Consider the following 25,076-nt stretch of genomic DNA (forward strand, 5'->3'; position numbering starts at 1 on the left):
TAATGAGGTTGATTCTGCGAGTTTTTGACAGTGACGCAAAGAAAATAATTAATGTTTGTCAGTTTCGACCGTGTTTACATAACTCGTAACAACCCTATGTTTAGAAATAGCGTGCTGTTATTGGACACTCGATCACGCGACACATAAAGCTTCAGTTTCTTCGAATCAGAGCATAAAAATTGAAATTCCAGTGGCTATTTATTTGAGGCTCATCCACAGCAAGCATAATTCACTAGCACACAGGTTGAAGGAAAACGTGAAGGAGGATTTTATTTCATTATCAGAGGTACGTATTTCTGCGTAAGTCCGTCCGTAAGCGTTTACGGTGTCTAGAAAATGCGCGAAAATCATGCACTCTTATCCCCCAAAACTGCTTCTTGTTACATACTGTACAGCTATTTATTTTCCTTGGCACACAATCATTGGTTGAGAAGGTGTGTCAGTAGTAATAAATAATGAAATTTTAATATGACCTGACCAAAACCTTGAAATGAGCCAGGTATATGCATATGGGACCTGACAAAACACTTAAAACGTTTCTCCACATAATTCCATATATTTCATCTTTCTAGTTATTTCGCGAACTCAAAAAAAATTATTGCGGGGTTTGATATCAGAGGAAAACAAGATCTTGTTGTGCGTGCTATAAATATGATTTTCGTTTCCTATTTTCATTGATCTATAAAATATTTGATCTTTACTGAGGCATCATAAAGCAACTAACAATTCGACGTTTTCAGACTGGAGAGGTCTCCTGATTTTTCAGCATTCATGGCAAGTGGTTTAGGGAAAGCTGAAAATGAAAGCAATGTCCCACCGCTTGATGAAAACTGTGTACTGGAGTTTGATGACGGCACTTTAAGAGGTGAGGTGTCTTGACTATAAAAAGAGCCGAAATGTAAGACTGAGCCACCGTTCTAAAGAAGATTTTTAATCCTTATCTAACTCATTTACCAACAGTTCTTTACATTTATTTTACAGCAATAGCAGAGATTTACAAGAATGAAGGCAATGATGAATACAGAAAGAAAGATTTCAGCAAAGCCATTTACTTCTACACTGAAGGAATCAAAGTGAAGTGTAAGGATGAAGGATTGAACGCAAAACTCTACAGCAACAGGGCTACCGCTTATTTTTACATGGGTGAGAATCGATTTTGTTTTGTAATTTTTTAACTTTATGCACGTTGAACCATCGGAACCTTTGTTCAGGCTAAAGATACCAGGCATGGTTCTTGATTTGATGCTGGGCACAAGAGCTGGTAAGTTTTTTTTTTCGTTTTGAACACACTGAATGATCAGCTTGGATACCTTGATAGATCAGCGTAGTTCAAATTTTGTTAACTGTGCGTGTGATATCCCTATGATCACGTTTTTGCTTTAAAATTTTACTGGGTGCGGCTGTCGCAATTCTTGGAAAGTGAAAGACCGTCAGAAAGCAACGACAACGTCATTGAACAAAACGGATCAATCTGGTTATGTTTCTATACTTAATAATTAAATTACAGAACAAATGTTAATTACATATAACTTGTTATTTATCGTTAAAGTTTGCCGGTGGAGCCAGTATTGTTATTTTGTTTCTTAGCTCACTTGTAACTTTCAATTCTTTTGAAGTATATCAGTTTAATGAGCACCCATTCTTCCTACAGGAAATTATTACGACTCACTAAGTGATGCAAAAGCTGCGATTCAATCGCAACCATCCTACCTCAAGGCGATTATAAGAGGTAGGGTTATATTTCAAAGTGAAACATCTTAATACTTTTTGATAATCTTTTGACAGTTTCTCGTATCTTGCACCGATTGTCATCGCTCATGTGATCAAATTTATCAATACAAGGTGGAAGTCGAATCCTTTGTAGGCATTTAGGTTTTTCTTTTAGTTAGAAAAACTCTCTTCTGATGTTTCGTAAACCGGGTAAATTTGTACGCTTTAACTAGTTGTAGCCTTGTCCAGGCGTTCAGTTGGATGGATGGAGCGCAACGCGAAAAACGGCCGACGAAAAAAGTAGAAAGGGACTTCTTGTGCCTTCCCGCTCTACGCTTCTCCCCTTTTTTTCGTTCGCCTTGTTTTTGCGCTACACTCCAACTATCTGAACGTCTAAAAGAAATTTTATTATATAGAGAAGAGTGTTTTACTGGGAACTAAACCACTCGAAGATTCCATACGCCACTTCATCCGGGACCCGAGTGGCGTATTTTCCGTATGTCACCTTTGTGAGTGTCGTATCGTTCAATGACGTCACGATTCCCGCCTTTTGCTTTTGTTGAATTGGTTTCTCCATATAATAAAAAGAACATTACACGTTGGCTCGAAGATATGAATTTTATGTTCTCGTGGCAAGAACAATATCTCACTCGTTCGCTTCGCTCACTCGTGAGATATTGTTCTTGCCACGAGAACATAAAATTCATATCTTCGAGCCACCGTGTAATATCCTCTATATCCTAGTTGAATCAGAAGAGCTTGTAATGTAATTAAGCTCTTATGATGCAACACCTATGAATAGATGGCATATAATTCCACTTTATCGGCAAGATTTTTAGTTTCTAAAGGTCAGCAACAGCCTTGAGTGTCGTCTGAGAGGACCTGCATAGGGTGCATTTAAAATCACAGTTATCAGTAACATTTTCGCCAATTTTTGGCTTTCATTCAAGATTTCAGCCCATTCCTCAGCGGTAGTATACGTTTACAGATCTCAGTTACAAGTTAAAAAACGCGTTAACTCTCAGCTGGCAGTTAAAATTTTAACCAATTCTTAGCTATCAGTTTAACCCTATTCCTACCCTCTACTAAGCCTTAAGAGCTCGTTAGAGCCATTGCATATTTTAAGTAGGGAACGTCTTCCGATAGGGATAACTTCTGACGGTTCCTTTTATGTTTTCTTTTACATGAATAATAAATCTTGATTTTGTGAGCATTGTATAAAAAAGACAGATATCATCATTTAATAAAGTGTAATAAGGAAATCATTTATGTCACCAGGGGTAGAGGCGTGTATTCAGCTGAATCAGTTTGAAGAAGCCATCGTGTTTTGCGACAAAGGATTAGCAGTATCCTTTAAAACATTCTACCTTGCTCTACCCTTCTTTGCATTGTGCTTAAACAAAGTCTGGAAAATGGGGAGAAAGGACATTTTATTTTGGGCTCTTCATGTCTGCATGCATAGAAGGAAAAGAATTCAGTTCGAAAGTAATCGGGAAATATAAATGTCGCTGTAAATTATTTTACAGTTGTCTCTTAAATAATTTTTTTCTTTAAAGTCAGCTTGAGCAATTCAGTTGTTACCTACCCTAACTTCAAGAAGGTTGACAAAAATGATCGAAAGTTGTTGGAATCGAGGAAAAGGGCTGTTAAAGAGCAAAAAAAGCTGCATGAAACAAAAGAAGCGAGAGAGAATTCCGATACTCAGACTACGAAAAGCATGGTAAGGTTGACAACAAGATTAATGTGGAAATCAGCATGTCATATGACGCAGAAAAAAACTAAGGAATATATATTTTTTAGAAACTGGATCATTGGCTGACCAAATTCAAGAGTTTTCATTGGCTTAGCCATCATGGTATATGGGAGCAATATATTAATTATACCATGCTCGACAAATATGGTGAGCGTACGCAGTTTCAGGGGGTTGGGGGAGAGACGTTTTTGTTTTAGTGTAGTTCTCTATATATGGGGGGCGATTTTAATCAAACAGTTATTCTACTTGCGCCGAGTTGGCTATCTATCATCTCATGTCCAACGCGGGCTCGTACGATAATTATTAAATACATATATGGGTTATAGACCAAGCGTGAGATCAAGATGGCTAGATATTGGATTTTTACGTGTTCATGGACAGAGACGCAGTCATTTGTTCCTGTTTTGGAGCATTATCACAATGCTTGCGTTTCGACGTTTTGAGAACCAGGAAAACAACAGCGAACTGGCAACGGCAATGGCCAACCCCAACCCAACGGGTAACCTGAGAGGGCAAGATAAGTCTGTTAAGGTAGCCAATCGCGAAGTCAAGATTAATTAAATTTACTTCCCGTTTCCCCCTCGCAAAGCTAACCATATAGTATTAACAAAACACAATTGTAAAAAAGAGATCAATAAATAAATAAATAAATAAATAAATAAATAAGTATATAAATAAATAAATAAAATCTGATCGTGCGTCTGCTACTGCCCGCACAGAGTCTGGAATCGTCTACAACAGATGAAGACGGCGTGAATTCTCAAAAAATGCATATCCAAATTACCCAAGAAATTAAAGGAAATGCTTACGAGAATCTTGGTAGAGTCTTATACACAGTGGGTAATTACGGAAACGCCATAGAGGGCCTCAACATGTATCTTAAAATTGCCAAAGAAGAAGGAGACAAGGCTGAGGAGGGTATTGCTTATTGCAATCTAGGCATTGCTTTTCATAGACTCGGAGATTTTAATAAAGCCATACACTACCACAAACTGCATCTTAACATTGCCAAAGAACTGGGGAGTAAAGCTGAGGAAGGAGCTGCGTATTGCAATCTTGGCTGTGCTTTCAACAATCTCGGTGATTTAAAAAAATCCCTGGACTATCACAATTTGCATCTAAAAATTGCCAAAGAGGTGGGAAATAAAGTTGGCGAAGGAAATGCGTATGGCAATCTGGGTACCGCGTTTGCCAGTCTTGGTGATTTCAAAACAGCAATAGAATATCAAAGACTTCGTCTTAAAATTGCTAAAGAAGAGGGAGACAAGGCTGGTGAAGGTTGCGCTTATGGAGGCCTCGGTATCGCATTCGGCGGATTGGGTCATTTTCAAGCAGCTGTCGACCACCAAATGGAAAGTCTTCGAATTGCTAGAGAAATAGAAGACAAAACGGCAGAAGGAAATACCTTTTGTAACCTTGCAAATGCATTTCTCGGTCTGGGTGATGTTCAAAGAGCCGTCGTCTACCAAGAACAAAGTCTTGAAATTGCCAAACAAATAGGAGACAAGGCCGGGGAAGAACGTGCCTATGGCAACCTAGGAAATGCTATGGAAAAACTCGGTGATATCCAGAAAGCCGTTGTCTATTACAACTTACAACTTAAAGTTACCAAAGAAATAGGAAGCAAGATTACGGAGGGAATTGTTCACGGCAACCTTGGAAACGCATTTCACTCTCTCGGTGACCTCAAAAAATCCATAGAGCACCATAATCTACATCTTGTAATTGCCAAAGAAGTGGGCGACAAGGTTGGCGAAGGAAAAGCTTATGGCAATCTTGGAAATACTCTCGACCATCTCGGTGATTTTGAAACAGCAGCAGACCACTACAACGCTTGTATTAAGATCTCTAAGCAAGTGGGAGACAAGGCTATGGAAGGAAGCGCGTATGCTAATCTCGGAAATACTTTTCATAGACTTGGAGATATCAAGAAAGCCATGTCTTGCCAGAAACTACATTTGAAAATTGCCAAAGAAATTGGAGACAAAGCTGGAGAAGGTGCCGCGCATGCCAATCTTGGTTGTTATTTTCACAGTCTCGGTGATTATAAAAAGGCGAAAGAGCAGCACAAACTACATCTTAAAATTGTCAAAGAATTGGGAGACAAGGCTGGCGAAGGAAAAGTTTATTGCAATCTTGGAAATGTTTTTCACAGTTTAGGAGATTTTCAAACAGCTTTAGACTACCACGAATTATGTCTTAAAATTGCGAAGGAATTGACAGACAAGGTTATGGAAGGAACAGCTTACAGTAACCTTGCAAATGCTCTACAAAGTCTCGGTGATGTTGAAGAAGCCGTTGACCACTACAACCTACATCTTAAAACCGTTAAAGAAACGGGAGACAAAGTTGCGGAAGGCAGTCTTTACGGCAGTCTTGGCAATGCTTGTCGATGTCTCGGTAATTTGCAAAGAGCTGTAAATTACCACAACCAACATCTTAAAATTGCCAAAGAAGTGGGAGACAAAGCTGGAGAGGGAAGTGCTTATGGCAATCTTGGCATTGTTTTGAAGAACCTTGGTGATTTTAAGAAATCCATAGAGTACTACAACCTTCATCTCAAAATTACCAAGGAAGTAGGAGACAAAGCCGGAGAGGGACATGCTTATGGCAATCTTGGAAATGCTTTTCACAGTCTCGGTGATTTTCAGACAGCCATAAGCTACCATAACCAGCAAATTGAACTTGCCAAGGAGTTGGGAGACAAAGTTGCGGAGGGGAGTGCTTATGGCAATCTTGGCATTGCTTTTCACAGTCTCGGTGATTTTCTAAAAGCCGTAGACTACCACAAATTGTGCCTTAAAATTGCGAAGGAAGTGGAGAACAAGAGTCTAGAAGGACAGGCGTATGGCAATCTTGGAATCGCTATGAATAGCCTCGATAACTTCGAAACAGCTCTGGATTACTTTAACTTGTCACTTAAAATTTCTAAAGAAATTGGAAAAAAGATTGAGGAAGGAAAATCGTATTGTAATCTCGGCAATACCTTCCAGATTCTCGGTGATTACGAAAAAGCTATAACCTACTATAACTCATGCCTTACGCTTGCCAAAGAAACCGGAGACAAATCTTTGGAGGGACGTACGCATGCCAATCTTGGCAATGCTTTTTACAGCCTCGGTGATTTCGAAGAGTCAATAGACCACCACAATCTACACCTTAGAATTGCCAAAGAAGCAGGAGACAAGACTGGGGAAGCGAAATCATACCATGTGCTAGGTGAAAACTTGGAATCACTGGGTCGTTTCCTTGAAGCACAAGAATGTTACATGTCAAGCGTTAGGTTGTTGAATGAAATAAGAATCGATCTTCACTGTGACAAGTGGAAAATTGGTTTTAGAGATTTATATGATGTTTCCTACACTCGTGTTTGGAGGATTTTGTTAAGACAAGATAGGATTGTTGAAGCTTTGTTCGCTGCTGAAGAAGGACGAGCCCAAGCTTTAACTGACCTGATGGCATCGCAGTATGGTATTCCAACAGGACCATCCCTGTTCAATGAACAAGAAAATATGAAAGATAGAGAATTGAGCGATATTCCATCAAATACAGTTTTTCAGGCCATTGTTAATGGTACAATCAATTTCTGGGTAATCTTACAAGACAGATCCGTCCAGTTTAGACAGACAGCACTTGACGATCCCCTTGCAGTGGATGATACCCCGTCATTCATTCAGTCGTTAATACAAATTGCTTACAACAATATTGGTGTTCGTTCTGAGGTAAGGTGCGAGAATCGTTCTCTGGATGCAGTACAAGATAGTGACACTCCGTCAGATGAAAAACCTGACAAGAAAAGCAATCAATCATGGTTCCAAAATAAGAGCTCGTTGCCCAACTTGTACGACATCACAATCAAGCCGATTGCGGACCTGGTTCAAGATAATGAGCTACTAATTGTACCGGATGGTCCACTTTGGTTGGCTCCTTATGCTGCTTTCTTGGATGATAATTGTAAGTCTCACTGTGAATCATTTCGAATTCGACTGATTCCTTCGTTGACCAGTTTGAAAATAATCTCTGAGTGTCCAAGAGAACTTCATAAGGGGAGCGGCTTCCTACTTGTAGGAGATCCATGGGTTGCAGAAGTTACCAACAAAAGGGGAAAGAAACGTCTACAACAGCTCAAATTTGCCAAACAGGAAGTAGAGATGATAGGTGAGATCCTTAAGGTGACACCCCTCACTGGAAAACAAGCAACGAAGCGTGAGGTGTTGAAACGACTCAGTTTCGTCGCTTTGGTTCACATTGCAGCACATGGTCGCATGGAAACTGGTGAAATTGCTCTAACTCCAGACCCAAAGCGATCATCTCGGATCCCTACGAAGGAAGATTACATTTTGACAATAGCAGATGTGATGAATGTTAAAATGCGAGCAAAACTGGTTGTTCTGAGTTGTTGTCACAGTGGCCGAGGAGAGATCAAGGCCGAAGGCGTGGTCGGTATTGCACGTGCCTTTATAGGTGCTGGCGCTCGTTCTGTTCTGGTATCACTCTGGGCGATCGATGATGAGGCCACGCTGGAGTTTATGAGACGTTTCTACCACCGCCTTGTGGAAGGGAGAGGTGCTAGCGAGTCCCTAAACCTGGCTATGAAAAGTCTCAGAGAATCAGACAAGTACAGTGATGTGAAATACTGGGCGCCTCTTGTACTTATTGGCGATGACGTCACACTAGACTTCACTGAAAGAAATGAGACATCGTAAGTATACATCACTAATTGTCATCAAGAATTGAAATTTGGCCCGTAACTAGTTTTTCTTTTAAACTCCGTTACTTGTTTTGGTACTATCCCTATCTTTGTAACTTCTTTTCATTGTTTTTTTTAATTGAAAGGGTTTCGTTTACGGAGGAAGAGTGCTAGTTTACTCTGACGTAGAACTGATGAAAGTTAACCATGCCAGCAAGCTTCGCCTCCTTCATGAATGCGCACAGCTTTAAGGGATGTACAATTTGCTGTGTCGCATTATTTACCTTTTCACGATGTAGACTAATGTTGTCATTATGTAAATACAGCTCGTAATTAATTATATTTAGAGAATTCATTTAAAGCCATTGAGAAAATTTCCTTGTACATAACATCGTTTCCTCTGGACTGCTTTTAACTTGTCTTTCATAATTTGACATGCAAAAAATTATTAGAAGTATAGAAATATTAGCTAATATTGCAAAAAGAGACAAATATAATGTACACAGTGTGTTAGAATCCACCAAATCTACGCCGTATTTCGCCTTCAGTAGGTTCAATCCCCCGTCTCGGTTGGATAAGAGAGGGTTTTATTCGCTAATTATGAGCACTCGTCGCAATTACCATAACCAATTTGTGTATGTAACTCACTAGAGACCCGTGGAATGAAATTGTTAATAAAAATGACACGAGATGATCTAATACAATTGGCTTTTGAGTGATGCTGTGAACGACATAGTAAAGGTCGGCACACACGAAGGAACTAGTCCCTGCGACTAGTCCCTGCAGCAAGTGGCGGGGACAAGTCCCATCGTGTGAATTGGCAATTTTTCCTTCAAAATCTCGTCGCAGGGACCAAACTTTGGTCCCTGCGACAAGTCCCACGAATTCAAACTTTTGGGACAAGTCACTGCGACTTGTTACTCAAAACGCTTGGTGTTAACTGTTCGTGGGACAAGTCCCTACGACCAGTCCCTTCGTTTAAACTCTTCAGGGGACTAGTTGCAGCGACTAGTCGAAGGGTCTAGCCCCCTCGTGTATGCCGACTTTAAATGTATCGTGGTCATCATCATCATCATCATCATCATCATCATCATCTTTTGAGCATGTTGTAACGCCGGCACAAACGGAGTACCAAGTAGACGCAAATTTTCATCTTGTTACTCTGTTTGGCTTGCGATGACTTGCGTTCGCTGGCTTTGGTTGGGATCATATTTACCCAGATTTTACCAAGGCAGATTTAAAACAGATGTCAGATTCTGTCTTTGAAGTGGCATTCACAATTCCCTTTGGTAAAAGTTGTTAAGGTCTGTAGATGGTGCAATGGAACGCTTTTATTTTAGGTACAGGTCAACAAAGGGTTTTTCTTTGAGAAGAGAAACCAGCGATAAGTTTATGAAATTCTTCTCCGCATTCTTTTGCCCAAAGCCGCCTGCCCCTCTCAGCCCGCGAGGCCTTGGCACGAGAAGAGATGGCTTTGGAGATATAATGTAATTAACTAGATTCTTAAGAAAGAGATTTTCCCCCATTTAACCTTTTTTCCTTCCCAAAAATACCCAGTAGTTGAATTATTGCTGAAACCGTTCGATCGCAAGACCAACAGATTTTCTGCAAGTTTCAGACTTGCTAACGGAGAGAATTTGCTCTGAAGTCCTTCATAACGAAACATGTGAGTGCGACCCGGTCAGAATTTTAGTCTGATTTAAATAATTCCCTTTTCCTCGTGCCAAAGCCACACCGGCTGAGAAGTCCAGGTGACTCTGGGTACGAGAATGTTCAGAGCCACTATTTCCTCGTGCCAAGGTTCCCCCGGCTAAGAGGTCTGGGGGCGAGAGTCACCAGATAATAAAAGAAGGGACTTTTACCCTTGGAGTTCGAAATCGAAAGATGTGTGGGAGCGATTATATTAGTCGGGTTGGTCATAGTGATTTCAGTTTATGAATATTTCTGTGTTGTACTGTTCGGTCGACTGGCTGGTCACTAAACTTCGGAAGGTTAGTAAGAAAATCCCTGTTGTGTATGTTGTCATTATTGTGAAATGTTATTCAGCGTTGAAAACTTTGAGACATTGAGCGTCAAGGTATGAAAAATACTTTTACAGATTTGGCTCAGCAAATAGAGATCATCCAAAGCAACAGCACTTTGCCCCCTTTGATTGTGTCAGAAGAAAACACGAACAGTTTATTTCATTGTCGCAGGTATGAAGCAGTTACGGAGAAGTTAGTATCCCGATTTTTCGGGCCTCCCGATTCTTCGAACCATAATTCGTTTCCCTCCACGCAGTCGGACACTGAGTATACCCCTGATTTCTCGAGCTACCCGATTTTTCAAACCAAATCTTGTTTCCTTTGGAGGTTTGAAAATATAGATTCCACAATACTTTCACTTTCGATAGCGTGACACAATTTGGCTGTCTATGCAAATAAGATTATGGCTATCTTCAGGATTAACCCCTGTACTCCAAGTATACACAAAATTTAGCTATTTATATATATTTAAATCGGCGTCACATGCAGTACATGAGATCACATAGGCCAACAGTTTTCTTGGAAAAAGGGGGTTTCCCTAATAACTATTCTAAAGCCACCAAAAACGCACATTAAAAAGTGGAAAGGCCGGCGTCACGCGATTAGTCTGAATAATACAGCTCAGTTGTGGATCTTAAATTCCCTCCAAAGTCTACAAGGTACTTCTTCAGATGAATAACAGACTCACCAATTGACTCACACAGATTCAGGCTCCCAAAGGAAGCTTTTGTAGGGTGCGGTTTCCTTGCCACCAGTGCAAGTGTCTGTGAAGGGGATGTAAGATGCAATTTTGAATGACTATAAGATACACTAAAACAATCAGATTATTTCGTGTTTTCGATTTTTTTGCACGATAGTTGACGAGGTCGCAGCCATGATCTAGTTGTTAAATAGATCAATAATTTGGCCCAATGTTTCGTATTTCTACGCTCCGTAAGTTCTAAAATCATGATTAGACACTCTTCGTTTAGCTGAAGTTACAGTGTAAAAGAGTGAGCCCAATACTCGAAACTGAAAGTAATTTGTTGTCTTAAAATCCGGGGGTTCCCCTTATGAATATTCCAATTTATTACTAAAATGCAACACTCGCGCATTTTTCATTCTTATTCTACGTGCCTTTAAGTATGAAGTATTTTCTTCCAGTGCATCACAAATATCAATATGGGACTGATATATACCAAGGCAAAAGGGGAATACGTTTCAAGAATAGCCTCGAAGTAGTTTTATTTTTCGTTAGCCCTTCTCATGCATGCTAGACTACGAGTAGTCCCTCTTTCGCTTAGTCCGTCGTGCGTGACGCGAAAGAAAGCTGTGAAAGAAAAATGGCCGCGCGAAATCCTGGGAGTTTTCTCGCATGACAGACTCAGTGAAAGAGGTACTACTCGTAGTCTACCTGAATGCTGTCCTCCAAGAAATCTAAAATTGTTTTATTTGTTTCTTTATAAGTTTAGTTTAGTTTAGTTTTAATGGACTGCAGTTTATCTGTTAAAAGCAAAGGAGGCACGAAGACAAGACCTTATGAATAGTATCATTAACAACTTGTTTTTGTTTCTTTATGATGTAAAACAAGTTGATTCCGTCTGTTCAGTAATTAATAGATCACAAAAGACGTCAAAATCTGGTAAGAACATCAGTGACACAGTTTTGTTTTTATAACAAATTTGACGTCATCTGTGATCTATAACTGAACAGATGCAGGGAAACATGGAATCTATTTAATCTATTTGTTAAATAAAAATGTTTAGATCTCAAGGAAATAACGAGATTGCATAAATCCACCTAATTCTTTCACGTCAACCTTAGCCGAATTCTAACTAAGTACTACGAAAACCAACGACTCGAAAGTGAGCAATGAATAACGAGGAAAGTTTCCTGTGGCAACACCGTAATTTTGAATACAAAAAATTGTCACCAAAGCTCCGTCGCGCCTTACTCAACTGATAACCGTAGTAAACACCTGTTGTTGTACTAATCCAGCCACTTAATTCCTCACATTGAATTTTTGTTTACAATTATTTTGACTCGAACTAGAGGCATTGAAAAAGATTAGTAATCTCAAACACCGAAAACTTCCAGCATCCATGGCGAGGAGTCCGATCAAGGTTCCGAGTGAAAATGACGTCATACCATCTGCTGAAGAAACACTGGATTTTGATGACGACAATTTACGAGGTGAGCAGAACCGCTACTACTTTGTTTTTTTTTTTAGAAGGGCTTATTTCAGTGATTTTAGAATATTTAAAGACTGTTGATTAATCACACTACTCTATATCTTTATAAAACGGATTGCGCTATTATTTAGAAATTAACTAGTAATAACATTACTAATGAAAAAAACCGGATCTTCGCATTTTGTAGCAACTTTTTTTAAGCTGTTGCAAATTACAAAGGTCTCGTTCCATTTACGTTTTAGCAATAGCTGAGGTTTACAAGAATGAAGGCAATGAGGAATATGGGAAAAGAGATTTTGCGAATGCCATTCACTATTACACGGAAGGAATTAAAGTGAACTGCAAAGATAAAGAATTGAACGCCAAACTGTACAGCAACAGGGCAGTTGCACATTATTATTTGGGTAAGAATGTTTGCATTTCTCTTTCCATTTTAGAAATGAACAGAGCATTTTGATCAACAACGAGAAGAAACCTCGTAAAGCCGCATAACACTTTATACACAAATGTATAAATGGGAAGTTAAAAACGCCGCTGGTACGCGTTGTAGCAAAGCTACATCCCTCAAATTTGGTTAATGCAATACTTTGACCATACAGTATCATAACTATGCTATTCACGAATTTCAAATTCGTTAAGAAAATTATTTGCCACGAGATTCTCATGCAAACATATTGTTACAGTAGTTTTTGGCACTTGTTGGCCACCCATCAAGATGCCGGGCTTACCGTGATAATCTCAAGGTCCATTTGCTTTGTACCACAAAAGTGAACTATTTGAAGTAACGCTGGCTGTCATATCTTTTCACTCAGTATCAGTAAACGACTGAATAGATTGGAAAGGTACTAATATTCTTTAAAAACATATGGATGTCCTAAAATGTACTGCCACAGTCTTCTGAACGTTTCCAGTACTGGAGCGTGCCTCACTAAACTGCGACCCATGCTGTTACTGACGTTTTGCCCTGATCAGTCTATTTAATTCATAACTGAAAGCCAGGACGAATTTTATTGGGGAAATCAATTGCTGCAGTTTTAATTGTTTGCTGCTCCGTCGCAGAGAATTGTGCAACTCTGCTTGTCTTATAAGCTTATTCAGTTTTATACAATATATTGTTATAAAATATATTAATTTTTTTTAAATTTGTAAACGTATTGCTTTAACAGGAAAATATCACGAGTCACTAAGTGACGCAAAATCAGCCACAGAATTACAACCAACTTTCCTCAAAGCGATCGTAAGAGGTAAGCTTTTTACAAACAAGTGTTTTTGTATCGTGCTTCCGTTCTGACAGTGAGGACATCGACAGATAAGGTATTAACAAAAACAACCATGATGTGGCTGCCTGTAATGTACATCAAGCGGTGGTGCTGCTAACAGAAACTCCGCTTTGCCATATCGGTGCTGAGGGACTCCTCAACTATTTTTGCAATGAGCTGAGATGTCCACCTTCTTCATGGGGAATGCTCCTCAGAATGAACAGAGCCATTAGCCTGGTGGGTGGGGGGGGGGAGCACTCCTATATGAACCCCTAAAGGAGACCAATCCGGGTGGGGCTGGAGCTTTATTCGACCCCTAAAAGATACCACTAAGACGGACAGGCTCGAAACCAACCGCTGTTCAGGAAAGGAACACACGCTAGTAGACAGGACTCGAGAGACCGACCGAAATCATGCCTAAAAACAGAATAGAGTGTCTTTTTATTATTATTTCTTCGAGTGTGGCCTAAAAGATACTTTGACAGCTAAAAATAGCGGTGTTTCGTCTTGAATACCCAAAGTGACCAGAATCCTTCATTTATACCCCTAAGCGAGACGACGAGCATCCTCGACCTTTTCTCCGTTCCCCTCCCACACCGAGGGTATTAGCTCTAAAGAAACTGTTCAGCTACGTCAGTGGGAAATAGAGACACTTAGCAATTTATCAACATGAAGTTGATAAAGGCAAATTGACTGCCATAGAAAGTTAGTGAGGCTGATGGATTAAGCATTAGCGCTTCGTCCGAGCAAACGGATTTCCTCAAGTTGTTACGGCGCGATAAATTTACTTTTGTCGACTTCAAGTTGATAAATAACTGAGAACTCCACGGAATGTTTTGCTGGGGGTTTCAGCGACCTTCTTCTAATGATGTTGACTCGTACTAACATAAGTCATGTTTCATGTTCATTTTCAAACCTTGCCGTTTGCGTATGTCAAGTGTAATATGGTATTTATGGTATCCTAGTTTGCAATTGAGAATCACAGTCCTGTGAATGGTGCCAGATGCGTGCCTGTTAATGCGATCATGTGGTTTCCTTCAAATACGTTCAATTTCAGACCAGTAAGCAAAATCACACCCAATTTCAGTCCAAAATGGAAATATTTTATGACCCATTTTCAGACCAAAACCTCTTAAAAAAGCCATGGGAAAGGGGCTTAACATACTTAATATAACTCATTCAGTACCCCACGGAATGCTGTTGAAAAGTTTATTTTCACTTCTGTCGTCAGGAGCGAGTGCCTGTGTTCAGCTCAATCAGTTTGAAGAAGCCATCACGTGGTGTGATAAGGGATTGGCAGTATCCTTTGAAAAATATTTGTATGAGATCCTAACGGGGACACAGATCTGAATCTGTCAGTCCCAGATTTTATCGCTATTCTTTGGGTCACGCTCGTATCATGATAAGCATTATATTTCACCATCATTCTTCATTTAACATCTTGAAACAATTTTGTAGACACGCTGTCAGGTCCAAGAACCTTAAATTAATTACAACTATCGAAAACAATTTTTTAGGCACTCAGCATTAGTTAGCGTTGGGCCGAAATTATCTTTACAAGCTCACTGCCTATAAAGTCTCTTCACAGCATTTAATGTCAGTCCAATCGCATCAAAACTTTTACGTCTCCAGTGAGAATTTGAAGATTTAATTTACTGAACTGACCTAATATGCAAAATTATTAAACAGTTAACTCACTATCTCTTTTCTGATTGGCCGAAAGCGTACAGTGAATTTTCGAAATCAGCGCCTGTGACGTCATCTAACTGCAGATTAGACAATAGTCGTGTCAAGGACACTCAATGTCACGTACGTTAATCATGTCATGTATGACCGCGGTGCATGATTTCTAAGGGTAATCATGTCAAGTTCGCGAGCTTTGTGTTGCTTGCTGTCAGTGAAGAAGTAACAACATGACTTCCATTTTTTTTTCGTTGAATGTATAATAAAACAATTATTGGACTCGGTTTTTGTGATATCCATGATAATCAAGGTCTCGGTAAGGGTTATCAGCCGCAGCCTTCGGCTTCAGCTGATAACCCCTTCCTCGACCTTGATTATTCTGCCAGTATCACAAAAACCTCATCCAATAATTGTTTACAATTCATTCCGTAACGTTTTCCAAAAAGACCCCAGGTTCCGACGTGTAATCTATTGTTAGACATCTTAACTTGAAGAAGCTTGATAAAAATAACAAGACTTTGTTGGAATTAAGGGTTAGGTCTGTCGATGAACGAAACAAAGTGACCGAACCTCAGATGGTGAAAGGCTTGGTAAGTTAAAAGTCCAATATTTACGTTACGTACTGAGGTGTCTGACAGTAATCGTTAATTTAGCTGACTACGTATGGTTTCTCTGTAAAATAAGGTGATACACGTAGAACATTCTCTTCTTCGGTACGAAATCTTTCTTGTCATAAACTCGCCCAAATTATTCAGAGATTCTCATAAGACATGACCACGCGAGAATTGAGGTAATAAGTTCTTTATTTGTTGGAAAGTGGTTCATTTAACCTGAGACGAAAATTTTACAGGGATAAAGATGCTGCAAAACCAAGCTGACAATATTTTTTGTACATAAAGTTGTAGTTCAGTTATTTGCCAGTCTCAGTTAAACTATTATATGGTTTCAAATATTATTATGAAGATGCTCAGAATCATCACAGATGATCTTGACAGTTTGATTTGATTTGAGTTGACCCGATGTTAGCATGCTAGCTGTCTTATTGTCACATAGTTACGGAACATTCGAGCTTTAAAAATAATGAAAGTTTATTCACTTTCTAAAGCAATTTAATCTGTTTTTTTGTGACAGGAAGGAGCACTGCCTCGACCAGCAGAGTTGACCGAACTAAGTCCTTTTAAGTCCAAAACTCTCACAAGAGGTGAGCAGGAAATAAACCGCTACAATCAATGTCTCATCATTGCAAAATGTATTGGGAACAGGGCTGAAGAAGGCCATGTTTACCATAATCTTGGTATTGCTTGGAGAGACCACGGTGATGTACAGAAAGCCATCGAATACCATAACCTACAGCTTAAAATTGCCAGAGAATTGGGGAACAGGACTGAGGAAGGATATGCATATGGAAATCTTGGGACCGATTTTCTTAAACTCGGTGATTTGAAAAAATCTATAGACTACCACATGCTCCAGCTCAAAATTGCTGAAGAAATAGATGACAAAAAAGACAAAGGACATGCATATGGTAATCTTGGCATTACTTTTTACAATCTTGGTGATTTCACAAAAGCGGAGCATTACCACAAACTAGACCTCAACATTGCCAGGGAACTGGGAGATAAAACTGGGGAAAGGAGCGCGTCTGCCAATCTTGGCTCCGCTTATCGAGCTAGAGGTGATTTCAGAAAAGCCATAGAATATCACAATCTTGACCTTAAAATTTCAAAAGAACTGGGTGACAAGGCTGGAGAAGGAGCTGCTTATTGCAATCTTGGCTGCGCTTTTCACGGTCTCGGTGACTACAAAAAGGCAATAGAGAACAACAACTTACAACTTGAAATTGCTAAAGAAGTGGGAGACAAGGCTGGCGAAGGCAGGGCATATGGCAATCTTGGCATTACTTTTATAAGTCTCGGCGACTTTAAAAAAGCCATCCACTATCACAACCTACAGCTAAGTGTTGCATCAGAATGCAATGACAAGATTGAGCGAGGACGGGCATACTGCAATCTTGGCAACGATTTCCTAAAACTCGGTGATTTTAAGAAGGCTATAGACTACTTCAAACTTCATCTTGAAATTACCCAAGAAGTGGGAGACAAGGCTGGTAAAGGAATGGCATATGACAACCTTGGCCTTGCTTTTCAAAATCTCGGTGATGTCCAAGCCGCCATAATCGCCCACACCCTATCTCTTCGTATCGCCAAAGAAGTTGGAGACAAGGCTGGAGAAGGAATGTCATGTGGAAATCTTGGCCGTGCTTTAAACATTCTCGGTGATTACAAACAAGCCATAGACTATTATAAGCTGGACCTTGAAATTGCCAAAGAAGTAGGAGACAAGTTTAGTGAAGGGCTTGCTTATGAGGGACTAGGTGCAAGCTTTGAATCACTTGGTCGTTTACCTGAAGCCTCAGATTATTACCAGTCTAGTGTAAGATCATACAATCATGTGAGAGGTTTTCTTAAATCCAAAGACGAGTGGAAAATTGGATTTCGGGATGCATTTAACAATTCTTACAAAGCTTTATGGAGAGTTCTGTTGAAACAAGGCAAGATTACTGAAGCTTTGTGCGCTGCTGAGAAAGGACGAGCGCAAGCTCTTACTGATCTTATGGAATCTCAATTTGGAATTCACATGAATCAGGCTGAGTCAAATGCGGAAGAGGAACATGAACTGAACTTGTCAGAAAACATTTCATCTTGCACAGTCTTCCAGGCTGTTGACAAAGAAACAATCACTCTCTGGGTTCTCTCGAAAGGGAAGCCTGTACATTTGAGACAAAAGGAAATTACCCATGGATTGAAAGATGCCGCCGCCTACTTCAGGTCCACAATGCAAAAAGCTTACAAAGAAGTTGGTGTTCGTTCTGAGGCTAGATGTGAGGATCGATCTTTGGATGCATTGAGGAAATATGATCACACGGAAGATGTGAAGTTTGAAGATGAAAGCTCCCAGCCTTCCATCTCACTAGAGTCTCCTTTGAACACTTTGTACAACAACATAATTAAGCCAGTTGCCGACCTGGTTCAAGGAAATGAGCTTATCATTGTCCCAGATGGCCTCTTGTGGCTGGCTCCATACGCTGCACTTATGGATGCTGATTCCAAATACCTGTGTGACTCTTTTAGAGTCCGGGTAATTCCCTCGCTGACAAGCTTAAAGCTGATTGCTGATTGTCCCAAAGAATACCACAGTAGAAGTGGATCGCTACTTGTGGGAGATCCATGGGTTGAGGAAGTTACCAATAGCAAGGGAGAAAAAATCCTAGATCCGCTTCCGTTTGCCAGAAGGGAAGTGGAAATGATCGGGCGAATCCTCAACGTAACACCTATTATTGGAAAACAAGCAACGAAACGTGAGGTGTTGAAAGAACTCAGTTCCGTCGCTTTGGTTCACTTTGCAGCACATGGTCGCATGGAAACTGGCGAAATTGCTCTAACTCCGGACCCAAAGCGAAGATCCCCGATCCCTATGAAGGAAGACTACATTTTGACAATAGCCGATGTGCTGAATGTTAAACTACGAGCAAGACTGGTTGTTCTCAGCTGTTGCCACAGTGGTCGAGGAGAGATCAAGGATGAAGGCGTGGTCGGTATTGCACGTGCCTTTATGGGTGCTGGCGCTCGTTCTGTTTTGGTCTCACTCTGGGCGATCGATGACGAGGCCACGTTGGAGTTTATGAGAAATTTCTACCATCACCTTGTGGAAGGGAAAAGTGCAAGCGAGTCCCTGAACCTGGCCATGACAAGCCTAAGAGAATCAGACAAGTACAGTGATGTGAAATACTGGGCGCCTTTTGTACTGATTGGCGATGACGTCACCCTAGACTTTGATCAGGAGAAATGAGTAAGTAGAAAGAGTTCATTCTAGAAACCATGTATTTGCCAGATAATTCTGTTACTGTGATCTACTTCTGTCTGCCGTCATACATGTATATTCCTTGCTTTAATGGAGAGGTTAAAGCAAAAATTCCCTCTAATATAAGAATCCTCACCAAAATAATTACGCTATTTCACTCATCTATAGTGTTGCAGGAATTTTGGGATGGTATTCAAAGCTATAAATAACGAGAGCCCATTTCTCAGGGCGTCTTTATATGCTTTTGCTTTTTCTTGGGAATTTTACGTGATCAGTGTGTGCAGTAATAATGTGTTCTCCTATCTGTAATTCGATTGGGTGTTTCGAAGTGGGGGTGAAGAGATAATTGGAGATCTCTTTCTGAAAAGACATGGGAACAGGTGACTACAAAGGTGATTCTCTGAGTGATGGGCTCCTACAAACAGTCACACGAAAGCGAAGGGATTCAGAATTAAAATTATTCGTCTTATTTCTCGACGGCAATGCGCTTTTTGAGTAAAATACGTCAACATGTTTCAGCAACTTTGCAGCGGGTTATGACTGGTTTATAGAAAGAAAGCCTTGCCCCTCTGATATGTTTGAAGGGCCAAGATAGGGTTTACCTGATACTGAGAATTGCTCCAAATATTTATCGTCTTCGACAAATAGCTACGATTTGAGGTCTGCATCATTTACTGATACCTGGAAATTTTAACTGATAACTGAGAAATCCCCGAGAATTCAACTGATAACTGAGATTCCGGCAACAAACCCATCCAGACCCTTTTATTTTGAAAAGCTTTTCTCCTAAAATGGGCCCTTGAAAAGTATCTGGAAAACTTGCGTCTCTCATGAAATTACTACTTGCGGCACTTCTTTTTTCCTGTGGGCATTTAACTCAAGCATACTAAGCGGAGGAGCGTAGGTCTATTACTTTGTTTCTGTTTTAGTTTTCGACGGAGTTTATAACCCGGCCGACTAGCGTCCCAGTGCAAGAGGCCTACAGCATGGTCTGACGATAACAGATGAAACTTCCAAGAGCACGTTTGGGCAAAAGAACTCTCAGAACTCCAATTGTCTTTACTGTATAGTAGCTACAACAATTGACAGTCATATAATTTACTTAACAGCAGTGTACACAGGTTCAGTGCGATTATTACCGCAAAACGTCTTCCATTAAGTGGATAGAGACTTCTAATGTTTCGTATGGGCATCCAACTGTCTTGTCAACCAAGATTGATAATCTGTAGATTTGTTTCTTTTCTTTGTTCGCTTTAATTAGAGTACATTCATAGAGTACATTTTGTTGAAGAGTATGACGTCATACCATGAAAAAGAAACATTTATTTGGTTGTATTTTTGCAATTTTCCTGGTGTCGCCGTCGGAATGATTTTGTTACCTTATAGATCGTTTTCCCAGATAGCGTTGTGTAGACATAGTGTTTTAAAGATTTAAGCCAAACCTTTGTAAACTAAACTGATTGACTGGGTTACATAAAAAAATGTTGTTAAAATTGGGAGATTCAAGCAAAAGCTATACAGTTCTCGTTATTTATTAATAAATTCGCCGAATTCGTCATTGCTAACCGTCTGAAATCCCGTTTTGGTTTATGAAATGTGATGTTTATTACTAAGTAAATGATTTTTTTTAGTCATTAAGTCTATTTGAAGATGTAAATATTGCACAACGTAAAATAACGGCTGTAGATCTAATTGTTGACACTCTCTGCGGTTCAGTCCTAGAAGAGGACCACACCGCGTCCGGTTTCAGTCTTCGTAGCAGCTGGTTAAAATCCACATAAGTAATAGAGGGTCTTTTTAGTTTGTAAGTAATCTTAGTTCCAAATTACAATGATGTCTTAATAAACGCTAATGGTTGCATTATGCATTTGTCTGTTTAGTTCTATTTCCAGCTAATTAGCCAGATTTAAATTTTGGACGATGATGCAAAAAATAACCATTTCATTCCTTTTTCCTTTGAGGGAGAGTTAGCAGTCAGCGTAAGAACCCGGGGATAAATTAAACGGGTTGGTTTTGGGGTACTATACCCTATCCAGGCTCACTCTCTCCCTCTCTCTCTTTTAAAATGCTTTAACCCCCTTTGAGGGTTGAAATCCATCCACCCACCCTCCCTCCCTACCACAACTATTGTACACCCGAGGGATGAGGGATTAAGGCCACTGAGCAACAACAAGAAAGATACAAACTTTTGAGAAATATCATCTAAAAGAGAGAGACTAGCAGCACAATCTGTAATTTATGCTGACTGGAATCACTTTCTCTTGGTTAGGGGAAATGGTTTGGTGCTTCAAGTAGCAGCAGAAGGTGCTACCATAGTTAATGGATACAAGACTGTTACTGCTCTCGGTTGGCACTACTGACAACCGACACACTACCAACGTGTCAGCCAACATACTACTGAATATTGCAGAGGATCACTTGCTACTTTCGTGACACTGATAAATTATTATCCTTGCTGCTTCTCTTATGTCCGTGAAACTGATGGAATCTATCACTGATAGTTTTTATAGTGTGATTGTCTGGGTGAGGGTAGTTCTGAAAAGAACTGTTGTTGGTGACTGATGTTTCGACAACCTGAGTGGAAGTCATCTTCAGAGTCACGTGAATTGTTTTTGTCAGTCGATGATGTTATAGGTCTGGTCCGTTGAACATGATTGATCAGTTTAGCCATGATAGTATTGGCTGAAAGACTTGTGTAAAGTTTGTCATCAGTCACTGGTGGGTTTCGATCCATCTTTTGTTGGTCAAATTGGTCGGTTTTTGGTCCGTCTATTGTTAGTCAAATTAAGTTGGTCTGCTGGAAGTTCATTTGTCGGCTTTGTTTCTGTCATGGATAAGTCGTTTGTAAGACGCCCGTCGTTGTTGACAACAACAGATGTCAACAGCTACCGGCCCCTTACAAACGACTTATCCATGACGAAAACGAAACTGACAACAAAAAGATACATATATAACAATTAAAGGTGAGAATGGTATATAGTTTGTGCATGGAGGTTAATAGAACCGCGAGGTTATCAAGTTAGCCTCCATCTCATTTAAATGAACGTAAAATAACATGGGAGTAGAAGGATGGATTACTAATGGATTCACTTGTTTTTTATGCTAATATTGTAATTTCAAAATGTAAGTGCAAAATAAAGTGAAGTTGAAGTTGAAGTTGAAGTTGAAGTTGGAAAGAAAACAGGCTGGAAATTTCAGATCTGTCCTCATTGCTGTTTGCTTTTCATTTTTATTTTTTAAAACAGAAATAAAAATCAAAGTGGTAGAACGCAGCTTTGTACAGTAGCTCCATGGCCCATATATTCTATATATGACAATTATCACATGTATGTGGTAACATTATCTTCGCTTCCTCATGTGTGCTTTCCATCTCTTTGAATAGGGCAATTTTTTCCACTTTTTACTTCTCTTTTTTGGTCTAAAATCTGTAGATGATAAAATAAACGAAATCAAAATGCAACATCCCTGAATGCTTTGCCAGAATGAGGTAAATAATATGCTTTCTGATGTAGTCAATAATGAGTCAACCAATCACTTCATTTAAGTGTCAGAATATATAGCTGAGGGTAAGGCCCTCTACTAATTATACAGCTGCCGCTGACTTTCTTAATAGGACAAGAACATATTGCTCGCATAACAACCCAAAGAATATGAAACTGAGGAACTTATGAGGGAGACAAAGATCTAAATACTAGACTCACTTCAATGAAGTAGAAGTGGTGAACCTAGTCTAGCACCCCCTCTCCTGAGGAACTGTTACTGAGAAGTACAAGCTAAGCGTGGTAAATGTGTGTGTACATCCCACTGACCACAATGGTGTTAAAATAATGTTGGGAAGAGGTTGCAAGGTCTCACAAAGCACTTCACGTAGGTTTCCATGAGAAACAGTGATTCTTGTGTCCCTCTCATTCTCTTACTTTGTTTTGGCCTCACGTCAAGAAATACTTACTGGAAGTCTACAATTCCCTTTTACTAACTGAAGGAAGGGAAGTAAACTACAGGTATCAAAAGCACTTTGATAGGGCTTTCATATATAATTTTGGACCAAGTCTTATTTGCTGCAACGATTATCCTAGCAAGTCAGCAAAGGCTTGTTAAGGGAATAAAACAATTACAGCCCCCAATTGCTTCCAAGTACTCTTCTAAATCCCATTAATTGGGCATTTAAATTATACATTGTGTTGTTCTAGATTAAATATCCATACACCACGCATGGAAGACTATTTTAGGTTTGAGCTCCTCCCCCACCTCCCCATCCCACTGGATATTGCTTTAAAAGTTTTGGCTTTTGAGACTCCCTTCCATTAGAATTTCCAATAACCCTCCTTGGGGTGGGTATATGGATATTTTCCAGAACCACACATTGGCTCTAGAATGTCTTGATTTACCTAGATAAAATGTTTCTGGTGGTATAACTTTCTTGGGTTCACTGAGTATGACTCCTCCTTCCTTAAGAGCTTCGGAGAATGCCTTGGTCTGAATGAAGGGAAGCCACAAGAGTATAGTAATTCAAAATGTAACAACATTTTCCCCTAAAATCTTAACTTCTTGTGTTAATTGTGAAACTGAATGATACATGCAGGGCTGTGCCCTAGATGCTTGCACACATGTACCATAGGCAACTAACTTTTCCCTTTGGATGATTGGAAAAAGTTACTTTTCTCATACAAGCTTAAGTGCTGGACACCCAAGATTTCATGGTTAGGAACCTTTTGCTCCTTGTAATTTTTGTTAGACCACAGCCTTGACATGTACTCAAGTAGTAACTGTCCAACAGTTGAACTTTACAAAAAGCTATGTCATTTTGGTTGTCCAACATAGTATTCAATCATACTGTAAAAATTAGTCAGACAATGTCTGATAGCTGACTACTACACTGAGATAAACATTACCCTTTGCTTCCGCAAGTCTCCTTTTTGAACTTCCCAGCGAACCTGTGTGATCCCTGCCTCAAGGCATCTCTGCGCCATCACTCTACCAACATTCAAAGCAGCAGTGACATCTGTAGTTTTGTAAAGATGTTTTGTGATTTCAAATTCTGTGGTAGATGCCGAGACAAGGACAACTCCGCTGTTGTGAATTACTTGAGCTCTTGTGTGCCGGTTTGTTATTAAAAACTTGAGTCTGCATGTTAAATTAAAAAATAGAAACATTAAACAGAACTGTGGTTGTACAAGTATAAGGGCATAAAAAAAACCTCTGAAAGCAAGCCCCTTTAAATATAAGTCTTAGGGTTACATCAATACTTGGCTTGTACAAAACCAGATCATTCTGTACCTACATAAGCGGCGGGATGGGTTGGTGGGGGGGGGGGGGCACTGCAAAGGGATATACCCATCACTGCAAAACTGAAGGGTGAAAAAAAGGGGGGGAGGAGAGATAAAAAATAATTTCTTCTGACCAGAACCCTGCCGTGTCACATTTTGTATTGCTGCAGTATGGTTTAAGAGAATTTTGCTAAACATTTATCGTAGGGGACCTCTGAAAAGAGTTTATCACTTACGCAAAAATGTTGTTTTCATGAAAATGTGAGACTTACTTGTTGTAGAAATCAACCCTGTATGTCTGTGTGGAATATCCTCTTGGTTTGCAGTATCCAAAATATTCTGGATTTCGAGGATTTCGATTCTCAAATTCACTGATAATTTGGATTTTAGACTTTTCGCGGTCTCTTTCGGCAGCCGTCTCGACCTCCGTCACGTGACTTGCTGCATTAGAAAAACTACACCTGGAAAGAGCACAAATAGTTCTTGATATAACCTTTAGGTCTATCTTCTTATAATACAAAAAGCGTTGTCTTATAGAAGGAAAACATGGAGCAACTCTCGCAACTGTGTTGGAAGCCATCTTGGATATAATTAGGCGCATGCTCGCATACATAGAATATATGCCATACATGAGGTACTAAGTTTGAACTACTGTTAC

The 25,076-nt window shown here is 39.8% G+C and overlaps 3 protein-coding genes across 3 annotated transcripts; 2 read left to right on the forward strand and 1 right to left on the reverse strand.

Moving 5' to 3' along the window:
- The first annotated feature begins 164 nt into the window (after positions 1 to 164).
- Positions 165 to 21,527, forward strand: LOC145463082 (uncharacterized). Its single transcript, XM_081446798.1, has 9 exons — positions 165 to 286; positions 741 to 865; positions 982 to 1,143; positions 1,652 to 1,729; positions 2,989 to 3,056; positions 3,311 to 3,391; positions 4,276 to 6,682; positions 16,564 to 19,139; positions 20,081 to 21,527. The coding sequence occupies exons 2-8, from the start codon at positions 772 to 774 to the stop codon at positions 19,137 to 19,139; spliced, it is 5,466 nt and encodes a 1,821-aa protein (XP_081302924.1). The 5' UTR covers positions 165 to 286; positions 741 to 771; the 3' UTR covers positions 20,081 to 21,527.
- On the forward strand, positions 8,460 to 15,778 carry LOC145463080 (hsp70/Hsp90 co-chaperone CNS1 homolog). Its single transcript, XM_081446796.1, has 5 exons — positions 8,460 to 10,144; positions 10,252 to 12,349; positions 12,591 to 12,752; positions 13,515 to 13,592; positions 14,839 to 15,778. The coding sequence occupies exons 2-5, from the start codon at positions 12,259 to 12,261 to the stop codon at positions 14,955 to 14,957; spliced, it is 450 nt and encodes a 149-aa protein (XP_081302922.1). The 5' UTR covers positions 8,460 to 10,144; positions 10,252 to 12,258; the 3' UTR covers positions 14,958 to 15,778.
- Positions 21,528 to 22,367: 840 nt separating the features above from the next.
- On the reverse strand, positions 22,368 to 25,054 carry LOC145463077 (large ribosomal subunit protein uL18m-like). The gene is made up of 4 exons (XM_081446793.1): positions 24,691 to 25,054; positions 24,044 to 24,275; positions 23,540 to 23,627; positions 22,368 to 22,576 (listed from the first exon to the last, which is right to left on the reverse strand). The coding sequence occupies exons 1-4, from the start codon at positions 25,047 to 25,049 to the stop codon at positions 22,491 to 22,493; spliced, it is 765 nt and encodes a 254-aa protein (XP_081302919.1). The 5' UTR covers positions 25,050 to 25,054; the 3' UTR covers positions 22,368 to 22,490.
- Between the last annotated feature and the right edge of the window lie 22 nt (positions 25,055 to 25,076).

The sequence above is a fragment of the Orbicella franksi genome, chromosome 12 (genome assembly GCF_964199315.1).
Source record: "Orbicella franksi chromosome 12, jaOrbFran1.1, whole genome shotgun sequence".
In the NCBI taxonomy this organism is placed as follows: Eukaryota; Metazoa; Cnidaria; class Anthozoa; order Scleractinia; family Merulinidae; genus Orbicella; species Orbicella franksi.

What these genes read in the sequence shown, in the direction of transcription:
- LOC145463082 (XM_081446798.1), top strand. Translation starts at nt 772, where the DNA reads ATGGCAAGTGGTTTAGGGAAAGCTGAAAATGAAAGCAATGTCCCACCG. An exon ending in TACCGCTTATTTTTACATGG is followed by an intron (nt 1,144 to 1,651) that starts GTGAGAATCGAT and finishes TTCTTCCTACAG; the next exon opens with GAAATTATTACGACTCACTA. An exon ending in TTTGCGACAAAGGATTAGCA is followed by an intron (nt 3,057 to 3,310) that starts GTATCCTTTAAA and finishes AACTTCAAGAAG; the next exon opens with GTTGACAAAAATGATCGAAA.
- LOC145463080 (XM_081446796.1), top strand. Translation starts at nt 12,259, where the DNA reads ATGGCGAGGAGTCCGATCAAGGTTCCGAGTGAAAATGACGTCATACCA. An exon ending in TGATGACGACAATTTACGAG is followed by an intron (nt 12,350 to 12,590) that starts GTGAGCAGAACC and finishes TTTACGTTTTAG; the next exon opens with CAATAGCTGAGGTTTACAAG. An exon ending in AGTTGCACATTATTATTTGG is followed by an intron (nt 12,753 to 13,514) that starts GTAAGAATGTTT and finishes TTGCTTTAACAG; the next exon opens with GAAAATATCACGAGTCACTA.
- LOC145463077 (XM_081446793.1), bottom strand. Translation starts at nt 25,049, where the DNA reads ATGTATGGCATATATTCTATGTATGCGAGCATGCGCCTAATTATATCC. An exon ending in GAGACTTGCGGAAGCAAAGG is followed by an intron (nt 23,628 to 24,043) that starts GTAATGTTTATC and finishes CCCTTCATTCAG; the next exon opens with ACCAAGGCATTCTCCGAAGC. An exon ending in ACCAGAAACATTTTATCTAG is followed by an intron (nt 22,577 to 23,539) that starts GTAAATCAAGAC and finishes TATCATCTACAG; the next exon opens with ATTTTAGACCAAAAAAGAGA.